Below are 11,876 nucleotides of genomic sequence, written 5' to 3'. Positions count from 1 at the left end.
CATCATCATGACATCACCAGCATTGCGTCGGCAACATGTTTTTTGCGGTAAAACTTTCGATCTATTCATTTATCATGGTAGTACAACAAACATCAGAAATAATAAAAATTACATCCAGATTCATAGATCACCTAGGGACGACTACAAGCACTGAAGCGAATCGAAGGCGCACCGCCATCATCTGGCCAAAACTTGTTGTAGTAGACAGTTAGGAAGTAAACGTGCTAAGCCCCCATAGGACCAACGCACGAGAACAACAACCACCGCGATGAAAAGTAACATAGATCGGAAGAATCCAACTTGAGGACACACGAACGTAGACGAACGACTACTAAATCTGAGCAAATCCACCAAAGACAGATACGCCGTAGAGACACCTCCACGTGTCCACTGATGATGCTAGACGCATCACCGGGATGGGCTAGGCGGGAAGAACCCTATTCCATCTTCAGAGAGCCACTGCCGTCTCGCCTTACTGAGCAGGACAAAAAAACCCTAAAAACTCAAAGGAAGCTCTAAAAACGGAGCCCTCTAGCTGGCAAGGCCCGGGAACCACCGTGCCTCTCCATGCTCCTAGGACACAGGAGACGAGGCGAATCGGTGCCGGTGCCGGTGGGAGGCTCGAAAAACCCTGGCGGAGCGCCTTTGGGTCCTTGGAGTGAATGGGTGCTTGTGGTCTGGGTCATTCAGATGTTTTGCTATACCTCTTAGCTATATTATATTTCGCCGGAAGGTGAATAGTATCACCTATTTCTTTGACCATCTGATCGGAGAGTACCTGGACACTTGCACATGCCCACGTGTTATCACTTGGAAATTATTCGGTAAATGGGAAAATGCATGTTCTCAATAGAGTCGGAAGTTTGCGTGTGGTCTTCTTATAGTATATCGAGGTCACACGTCAAATTTCGTCCGATTTTGAGTATATTTGATACCCAAACAATCGAATATGTAGGCACTATTAGCCGGGTAAATAATTAATTGGATTGCTTAAAAAAACCCGCACACAAGTCTCTATTCCCTCTTTTTTGACCTAGTGCACCTAACTTAGCTACCACATCAACACTTAGCACAAAACAACCCACAAAACCTCCTACAGCCATTGCCTATTTAAGCAGATGCTCCCTTGCCATTTTTGGCTGCAATTGTAGACAAATCCCATGAAACTCCTCCCCGCCGCCACTTGGCACACCCATATCGGGTGCATTGCCGCCGCCAGAGCCGTTGTGGCCACACTTAGATTCGTCGATCCAGATCGTTCATGGACGATCCAAAGGACACTAGCGCCACACGCGTTGCCACCTTCGCCTCCAGCCCGTACGAGCCCACTCCCGGCCGCAGGAGCCGATCGTGGCACAAGAGAAGAGCTCCCCAACAAGAAAAATAAACTCGGATATGTCACAAATTCGCTGAGTTCCACTGGTCAAAAACTCGGTAGTGTCCTGACAAGTGGGGCCCACCAACGACTAGGCGATGGAGACATGACGACGTTCTAAGTTTTTCGGGTTTTGGCTAAGAAAACTCGGCAATCTTTTTGCCTTTTTTATATTATGGAATTCCAGGGCTACCTCGATGTTGAGCTCCTACGTACGAAAAAACTCGGCAAAGACCTGACAGGAGGGTCCACAGGGGACGTGGAAACGACTATTAGAGGATTGGGCTTCTTTTGCCGAGATTCGTAACTCGGCAAAGGGTACACCCTTCGTCGCCGCAGCGTGCATATAATTGTGGGCACAGGAGTGGACTCGGCAGCCGCAAGAACCCTAACCCGACCCCGTCTCCCTGCTGCGCCGCACCGCCACCGCCACGCCGCCTCCTCTCATTCTCCCTACCGCCGCCATGGAGTCGACAACACCCATGGGTGCCGTGGCCACGGGCGCCGCCACCATCGTAGCTGGCCGCCCCGCCCCGCTTCGCACTGGCACCGGCGTCTGCATCGTTAAGCAGGAGCGTGCGGGTGAGCTTCTTCGTCACTTTTTTTTTCTTTTGATGAAATGCATGCATGTTTATTTGTTAAAATAAGTTAGATATGGTGTTTAGTAGAGTTTAGCAACATTGTTTAAAAAGGTAAGTTAGTAGCATATGTTAGTTCTATATAGTTTGTTAGTTGTTAGATAATTAGCTAGATATTTGCAACTACTAATTAATGCTGCCTGTCTATGTCCTGGAAAGGGCCATGAAATGTCGTCTCCTCTAGTGAAGTTGACACCCACAGTCCCGCTATAAGTGAGGGTTTGGGTGCGATGACATAGCCCTCCTGCCCCTACACTTCCGAGGTCATGGAAGGGTCGAAGGACCCCTCGGAGACCGACTCAGAGTTGGAGTATCCCGAGGAGGAGGAGGAGGACAAGGACAACAGTGACGATAACAACGACAACCAACCAACGGTCTGCGAAAAGCGTCCTCGCCCAGATGATGACGCATAGGTGGCATTCAAGAAGAAGCACGTGACGACCAATACTGCAGCTAGAGAGTCCATAAAATCCTGGCTCATGGTCTTACTTAACTTGTAAGAAATGTAGATTCTTTTGTCCTGGCAAACGTCCCTGAAGGATTAGAAGATATTTTGTACTACAACTATAACCAGTTGCTTTGATCGATTTATTGATCATTTTGCTCAAACAAAAAGAAGATTTTTTTATCGGGAAAAGGAAAAAAAATATGAAAAAAAACCTTCATTGCAATATACCCAAATAATTTTTTTAAGACATTGCCCCAGAGATAAAACAAAATCGTGTATACGAGTGACTCCATCCTAGCCCATTATCAGAGGAGCGAGTGACGCGTGGGGTCACCTTGTCATCGCCAAGGTCGAAGCAGACCAGACCACGCTAATCCTCTCGCTCTCGCACCGGGCTCCCTCGCCGCCGCGGCGCCATGCTCATGGTGCGTAGCCGCGTCCTCGCCCATCTCCTCTCATGCCCAGCAACCTCCCACGCATCCCCTGTCCGCCGCCTCCTCGCCATGGTTTTGGTTACCAGTCGAAATTTCAAGATTTTCCATGGTTATCGTGTATTTCCGTACCCCTCGGTAAACCGCCAAGCAAAAAATACCAGTTTTTTGAAATTTTTGAATTTAAACACTCGATTTACATTAAAGTACGTAGGATCTAATTAATGCCATGAGAGTTGGTTCTGGCATGTTGGTATCAACCTAGTTCCTATTTTGAGAGGTCTTTGGTTCGAATATTCTTTCATTCACTTATTTGAATTCAAAATTCAACTATAAAATTCGCTCGAAATATTCTCGGTATTTCTCAGTAACCGTAGTAACCACATTTATCCGCCCCTGGGTAAAATTGCCTCATTTGGTAACCAAAACCTTGCTCCTCGCCGCCGCGGCGCCCGCCATCTCCCCAGGCCCTGGTTTCGCCGTGGAGGAGTACCTCGTTTACACCTGCGGCCTCACCCGACCCCAGGCCGTCAAAGACTCCGCCATGCTCTCCCACCTCAAATCACCATCCAAGCCCGACGCAGTCCTCGCCTTCCTCGCCGGCCTCGGCCTGTCCGGCGCCGACGTCGCCGCCCTCGTGACCAAGGACCTGCTGTTCCTCTGCGCCAAAGTGGAGAAAACCCTGGCACCCAACGTCGCCGGGCTCACCGGCCTCGGACTCTCGCCTTCTGACATCGCGCGCCTCGTCTCGCTTTCCCGCCACAGATTCCGGTGCAGATCCATCGTCTTTGAGCTGAAAAGGTGGGTTTGAGCGTGTATGTAGACTTTACTGTAGGGCATGTAGAGTGTTTGTCAGCTCAATATATATTGTTGGGCAATTGGCTTCTGTTGCCAATTGGCCTCGGCTGATTGTTGTTTCAGGAATCTCTTCCTAGCGGGGAAATGGAAGTGCCGACTGTTGGGGTCGCTGGGACACCTTTGGGGATCCTGAAGGCAAAAAATATGGCCTGTTTCGAGTTGCGACCCTAGTTGATTGGTCTTTCACGTTTGCTACTACTGGATTAACAACCGTTGGAGCTGCTTGGTGCAGGCGATGGAGGAAAAAAGGGAGGCACCGCAACAGGCGCAAAGCTCATGGCGTCTGAGGTGTTCGTGTTCCAATCCATGGAGGCAGGAGCTTTTCTGGGTGGTTGTATTGGTATTGCTCTTCTCTTTTAATTTGTATCTCTTGCGCACCGAGTCTCTACAGGCGCGTTTGGTTACCTACATCGTTTTTTTAGCACTTTGCATATTTGTCCCAACTGTGCCTAGCTGAGCATATGTAGGCAAAAAACCAACATCTGCATGTTGATTGGTTGCCTGCACTGCACCAAGGCCTAGATGGCTGCAACTTGTTTGGTTGCCTGTGTTTGTGTTTCAGGTGTGAGCAGATGCAAAGCACAACTGTTTGGTTGTGTGCTAGTACTTGCTCTTCTCACTCCTTTCAAATGTGGTGGACTTACCATCCATTTGACAGCACACACAACACACACACACACACAACACTATGATCAACAGCAGCAGAAAAACAGCAAGACCAAAGCAAAAACAAGTAAAGAACAGACAGATCATAAGTTACTAGGCATAAGTTTAAAGCAGCCGGACATCCCATGCCCCTGCTGGACCCCAGGGTGCTGCTCCCTGGGCAAAATATGGACATGTTCACAAGAAAAGAGACTATCATGCTTCAGTTCAAACCTAAACTACTTTAGTTCATAGTACTACGCATGGTTCAGAGTTTTAGACTTGACAGACGAACTAGAGGGCTTGAGTGATGTCGCCGATGCAACTGTGCTTCATGCACCGGACCATGCAGATGTTGGAGTTTTTGGTGTTGTAGATCTGGACCTTCAGCCCCAAGCCGGGGAGCTTGAAGACAACAAGGTCGCCGGGGACAATCTTGTGCCAGCCGCAGAAGTACTCCCAGCCGTGCCCCAGCACCATGTGCCCCCTGAACATCTACTTGTTGGCGGAGAGGCTGATGACATGAGGAGGGCCGCTGACCTGCCATTGCTTCATCACCGGCCTGAATTTACGCGGGATGATGAGCATGGCGATGTCCTCCTGGTCAGCGATCTGCACATAGAACCTGATAGGTTCCCATGCACCCTCTTCGTGGCCAGTCGTCGGCTTCCTGCCAGCGTCTAGCGACATCCTCATGAACTCCACCCTACCAGGGAGCACCGCCCTCTTCAACCACCTGTTGGTAGGGATGAGGTCCTTCGCCCCCTCTGTGCTGGCGACGACCTGCGCACCACCGCCAGCTGTGTCCCACTTCGTCTTCATTATCTTGTCAGCAAGATGGACATCAGTTAGCAACACATATGACACATGATCATAGCTAACAAGTAGGGCATCATCAATGCTCATTGAACATAATTTCGAATGATCACTACTAAGTACTAACACATGATCAGTGCTTACAGTTATGAGTGCTAACACTAATCAGATGAAGCCACCACTCACATGTCCTACTTGCACCTACTATTTTTGGTATTCAGGTATGTCGTACTTACATGCCACATGCACTCACGTACCCTAGCAACAAGATCAACATAACAACAACAAGAAGAAGAGTAGCATATACACTACTAACAACAGTAAGAACTAACAACAACATCAACAACAGTAGCATATAAACTAGTACCAGCAGCAAGAACAAACAATGTGGCACTACAAACCAACAATTTGGCTGTACAAAGTAATAATGTGGCACTAAAACGATGCAAACTAACACTGCATTATGAACAATCTAGCCATGTGGTATGAACAAATTAAGCATGCACTCTAATTCATCCCCAAAATAGAGGATTCTGATCGAATCAACTCGAATCCGGTCGAATCTACTCGAATCCAGTCGAATCGGATCGAATCTGCTCAAATGTATGGGCCACAATCTAATCTAACACACTAAGAACTACCCTAAGAACTCTAAGTAAGAAGCAGAGGGAGATTTGAGAGCTTACAGTGGGGGTTGCCGGCGTAGAGTACGCCGGTCGTGCTGAAAACCCCAGCGGGAAGGGGGGTGCTGCCGCCGCCGATGAAGAGGACCCGATCATTCCCAGGGCCGCGGCCGTGCACCTTGTCCTGCGCCAGCTCAAAGATGACGCCGACGTCCTGGAGCTCCCCTCCCCTTGCACCAGACACAAAGGAGAAAGCCCTCTTATGGGGGTAAAAATACCCCCATAAGAGGGGCCTGCAAAGGACGACGCCGGCAGGTACTGGATCCCTGCGATGTTGAGCCGATGGAGAGAACCACCGGCTCCGGTGGCGGAGCCGGAGCGACCGGCGCCAGCCCTGCATTGGCATGGGGCGGCGGCATGGTGCAGAAAGGGGAGGGAGCTCGCAGTGCTGCCACCAGATCTACTCCGGCTGTGGAGAGGCCGGCAACCCACCCCTCTTGGATGGAATTGCTGCTGGCGATGACCGGAATGGGTGTGGCATGGCGAGACGGCGGCGTGGCCATCGGAGAAATCAAACAGGAGGTGATGTGAGAGAGAGGGAGTGGGTGTGAACTGACGAGGGAGGTGACGGGAGGGGGCGTGGCGAGTTATGAGTAGTCGCGTCGTCTCTCACGCGTCCCCATGCGTGCAGGCGCTCGCCACGCGTGGCTCAAGCAAGCCTGGCTCGCAAAAAATGGTTGATACGTCCGTTCCTCCAGAGCCAGGCCCATGCCTGCTTTGAGGTTCGTGCGGGCCACGAAATAGATGCGACCCAGGCAATCAAACGGGGCAGATTCTTCCCGCGTTGGCCTGGCCCGACCTAATGCGACCAACCAAACGTGTCCTACACCTGCGCGCATCTATGTAGCTTCTCCTTTCTTACTTAGGGAGAGCCTCGGGCTTTGTTCTTGGTTTTAAGCTTGTTGGCGGTTGCTGTGTGCGGCGGATGATGTCGTATGTATTGGTGCCTGGGTTAATGCCACAATCCAACTGTATGTGCCCGCTACAAACTACAACAAGAGCTGCAAAAGGCAAAGGTATTGGGTATGTATGTATATGTAGGTAGTGAAAGAAAAGTTGTGAATCTCATGGCCACCCTTAGGTTTAGGGTTGTTTGTTTGGCCCGGGCTGGACACGTGCACCTCGCTTGGTCATGAGCGTTCCCTAATTCTAAGGGTGGTCACGGCGGTTCTCTAACAGCACAACTACGTACCGGCTGGTTCATATCTAGTTAATTTTTTTCCATTACTGATGTAGTACATGTTACAGTGAAACCCTGAAAAATAACATAGTAAACAATTCTGTTTCCAGGATTGCAGAAATAGGCTTAATTGCAAAATTCTGGAACCATAGCAATTCAGGTTACTCTGGGACTCTGAATCTTCCTTCCTGATTTACACCCAAGTGAACAACTATATATAGAAAGTGGAAGTTATTTCTGAATCTATCGGGCTTAACTGGTGAAGTCTGATTTTTATTAAATCATCTAATGGGAGCTGCATTTTGACAAGCAAATTTCATCAGTTACTAGATAGATCATACTAATGCGAATGCAAATTACGACATATAGGATAGACACAAATTAATCTTATCACTTACCTACATCTCCCACACCTATGGGAATTACTCACTCATCATAAAAGGGAAACCAATCACAATGAAGACAAAACCCATGAAAATTTCCTCGCCCTCACTTCTACCACGATTTTTTTATGTTACATACGGCCCAAAGAATGTCATGCAGGTGCGTCCCTGGCCCGCCCAAGATGAAAATCCTATTTTCTGTCATGAATTTTTTATCATAGAAGTAGAAGCCCACCACATCTATGATGCTACGTGGTTTTGTCACAATTATCATAAGAGAAGTGTCATAACCATGACAGAAACTTTTTTCGCTCGGGCCATAATGTCTTGAATGTGTCTTTTTTTTTTGTAGTGTATGTTGTTCATATGAGAGTTGTTGGAAGGCCGCCGCCAGGCAACATGTGGCTCCGCAGATTGGACGGGAGGGAGAGGGAAATGCTTCCTCCACTTGTGGTGTTTTTGGTATCATGCGTCGTTTTTTGGCCCCTTGTATGTGTGACTCAACTGGGCCTGGCTCAGCTAATATGGGCTCAATACCATGTTGTTCAATAGTTTGGTATCCTACACTGCATCGGTTGCCAAATTAGGCATGCTATTTGGTGGCCTGCATTTGTGCTTTAGGGGTGAGCAGATGCAAACCCCACCTGTTTGTCTATGTGCACATAGTTGTTTTGCTCGCCCTTTTAAATTTGGTTGCCTTACTACCCAAAAGTAGCACACTTCATAGCAGGCATCACATATGAACTGCATAACACAATTAACACTAATGTGACTGGAGGGCCAGGGCATGTGAGGCTTGATTGAAGGCCAATCTATTTATTACCACTTTGCAAGGTGTGGGGAGACGATCCATATGAGAAGATTCCGAATAAGGCAAACTTGGGAGAGAGGCATGTATTAAGGGGACGAGTGGCAGGGCTGGCCCACATACAACAAGGGGTAATTTCGTCCATAAAAAAAATCCGACATGTCAGTAGTGTCGTATTAAAGAATGAAATCTAGACCTAGCTTCAAACAACGAAGTTTGAAATCTCCGGGGTCAAATAAGGAATCCATAATTTTACCATTATCAAATAAGGAACTTTCCTCAAATAAACTGACACCATCACACACCACTAAATCTGCATCGCCACCCACCCTCTCGACCCCACCAAACACCACCACTACTGCCCCCATTCCCCACCCTCCCCTCTCCCTGGTGTCCTCACCTCTCCCCGGCGTCCTCACCTCTCCCCGGCTTCCTCACCTCTGGCTTATTCCGTCCCTCCACCCCCTCCCATTGGAGGGGGAACGGTGGTGTTTTGCAAAAGCTTCGATGGAGTTCAGATCTGGGTGTCGCCTGGGTTTCCTAGATCCAGATCGCATCAGCACCCTTCCTGATGATCTACTCCTCCTCATCCTTGCCAAGCTCCCCTGCATCGGAGTTGCGGCGCGCACAAGCATCCTCTCACGGCGGTGGCGCGGCCTCTGGGCAGTCTCCGCCAAATCATCTTTCGCGAGGTCGTGTTCGACTCGATCGAACCAGCACTCGGCCAGATCTCTTGTCCTCCTGCTATTTCCCTGTTGGAAATCCACGCCCCCGAGCAGGACATGGCGAGTACTGCACAAGTCAACTCGTTTTTGTCCGCCGCCGCGGAACTTGAGCCGAAGGAGTTTGTCACTTCCTTCCCCTCAAGCTTTGGCCTATTAGGAAGGTCCATCATCATTGATTTGCCTTGCTTCCGCCACACCACCTACATCATGCTGGACCATGTATACATTCGCTCCGTCGCAGTCGGCGTCGAGTTTCCTGTGCTCGAGACGTTGTCCCTACTGCACTGCAATGGCAACCTCGAGGCTTTGCTCTCATGCTGTCCGCGCTTGTGCACCCTCCTGCTCAGCGGCATTTTATTTGATACGTGTGATCTAAGGGTGAATTCGCCGTCGCTGCAGGAGCTTGTTGTGAACCCATTCTCGACAGAACATGTCAACATTGTTGCCCCCATGCTTAAGAAAATGGAGATTCTCCTTACCGTGATGTTGGAGGTCAACATTTCAGTATTGGCACCAATTATGGAGAATGTCTGGTGGTACTGCTGCTACACTGAGGAGTCTATTGTGTTTGGTCCTTGGTATCTCGAGTTGTTGGGGTTGCAGGTGGCAGATAGACAAGGACAACTCCCTTTGTTGCATATTCGTGCAAGTGTAGTAAGTCCCCTCTCCTACTTAATTTAGTGGAATATTATACTACCTAAAATTTATGAATTACATAGATCTTGCAAAATTGTTTTTCAGGACTCGTCACTTTTCCCCTACGAGCCCAACTTTGCACAGGAGATAGAGAAGCATATGGTTGTTGACTTCTCTCTTTTGGAGTTAGATCTCAAAACAGATGGACATGTTTTGGGAGCACTTGTGTTTTATCTCCTTCAGATTGATCAAATTTCTAGTTCACTGCGGAAGCTTAAGATCATCCTATTAAGATCAGTGGTAATTATTTTTCTGCTCTAACAATATCTCAATAATAGATGTGTAGTAGTTTACATTTACTTTTTGGTCCTAGGTAAAAGAAGAATGCCCAACGGATTGTCCCTGTGAGTCCACAAACTGGAGGTCCCAAGCTATCTCCTTGACTGCTCTTGAAGAAGTGGAAATCAATGGATTTGAAGGAGTGGATCATGAGTTTGATTTACTGAAAAAACTACTTGTATTCGCACCAAAGCTTAAAAAAATTATTGTGAGGCTCACACAGGAGGTCTCATCAAGTAACACTAGACGCACTAAAATATACAACGTCTTCGAGACCTATGGTTCAGCAGAATGCTTTGTCTATCTTAGCTCTGGTGAGTATGGTTTTTTTGTCATTTATGATTAGCATCCTCCTACATGAAGTGCAGATATAAATGTTAACTCTTGTAAGTTTCTTTGAAACCTAATATCAAGCTCTCATTGCTTTACATGTTTATGGTGGTTGAAATGTGGCATTGGCATCCCAATTGTAGAGTTTAATTGTGCATTTATTTCCATTAGTAGCTCATTCTAAATGCTATATTCCCACGGCATTTGTGTGCCCACACCCTCATATTTTGTTAGAAATAAAAGCTGAATGGTGGAGTGAATGATAAAAAACAATATTTTTATCCGGTTTCCTTACCTTTGTTTCCCTTTTTCGTTACAATGTTCTTTAATGGTGAAGCCCTCGTGTTTTTCATATGTATTCTGGTTTCCAGGTTAAAGAGTTAGGCATCAACTAGTTGTCTAGCTAGAGTAGGCTATAATTTGTGCAGCTTGTTGACTCATGTTAAAGGCTCGGCCTCCGCTGGGTGCATGCTTTTGCTCATCAAAAAGTTCCATCAAGGACTAGTCCTGGTTTGTATGGTTTTAATTTCTAGTTTATTTGAAGCTATCTTACCTAAATTGACTATCCTTGGGATTTGCCACAAATTATTAGTTCCAAATAATTTTTGTCAACATGCACTTTTGTATTTATATCCGCTCTAAGCATGTATTGCATTTTATTTGCTAGTGAAAACAATCCAAACACATACTTCAACTAAATTTGCATGTTTCAATAGTGACCAAAGTTCTTCAAATTGTATCTGCTGCAGGTTTAATAGACGACATCCAAAATCAACCATCAACATGATTATCATCCTCTTGCGTATGGTGTTTCTCGTTGCGCATCGACAAGATCGCCCTTTTCATGCCAATTAACTCCATTCAACATGTTGTTTTTCCATTGTATTGTACAAATGTTGCTAGTCAAAAACCTGAATGGTTGTGATGCAATTCAATTACTTAAGTTAATATGTCAACTTATGCCAGTCAATCACTGTAGCTAGCTACTACATGTTTCCACCGAATTATGCTTATAACTTTGGTTAGATGAATCAAAGAGCTTTGTGAAAGCCGAGGGTCAAAAACTAAGAATTACCTTCTATTTCCTCTATTTTCTAACGACTGCACCCTACAATGAACAACAGATGCATCTTTTGTTACTTAGCTAATATGACATATTTTTTTGTTGATATTGGGTCTGGATATATGCTAGTGTTATGGCCTAGGGGTGCCTCATCATATCGGAAGTTGGCCCGTGGCACCCTAGGTCAGTTTACAGCTTGGTCCGACGTCTCGGCCTAGAGGCCTTATGAAAGGAAGAACTCAGAAGACTTGGAGTATATGACAAGGAAGTCGGCATCTAGGAGGACTCCTCAACCACCCTAACCGACTAGGATCCTGTGAACCCTAGACCCTAGCATCCTATATTAGCCATGAAGGTATGTGGCCATGCGTTGCTATAGTAGCCAATAAGAGAAGTGCGGGGACAAATCCTGATGCAAATCAAAGAACCAAAAAAAGACATCTTTTGGGTATGAAGCATAATTTTTGACAAGTTTGACATAAGACATTTTAACGACCAAAGAACATCATTGAATGAAA

The 11,876-nt window shown here is 47.1% G+C and overlaps 1 protein-coding gene across 1 annotated transcript; it reads left to right on the top strand.

Annotated features, from left to right (window-relative positions):
- The first annotated feature begins 8,595 nt into the window (after nt 1-8,595).
- On the top strand, nt 8,596-11,265 carry LOC120966132 (uncharacterized). Its single transcript, XM_040391829.3, has 4 exons — nt 8,596-9,644; nt 9,732-9,926; nt 10,000-10,279; nt 11,045-11,265. Exons 1-4 carry the CDS (start codon nt 9,048-9,050, stop codon nt 11,080-11,082), a joined length of 1,110 nt encoding a protein of 369 aa, XP_040247763.1. The 5' UTR covers nt 8,596-9,047; the 3' UTR covers nt 11,083-11,265.
- The last annotated feature ends 611 nt before the right edge of the window (nt 11,266-11,876 follow it).

The sequence above is a fragment of the Aegilops tauschii genome, chromosome 6, assembly GCF_002575655.3.
Source record: "Aegilops tauschii subsp. strangulata cultivar AL8/78 chromosome 6, Aet v6.0, whole genome shotgun sequence".
Taxonomy (NCBI): Eukaryota; Viridiplantae; Streptophyta; class Magnoliopsida; order Poales; family Poaceae; genus Aegilops; species Aegilops tauschii.
This window is presented reverse-complemented; position numbering and strand designations above follow the sequence as displayed.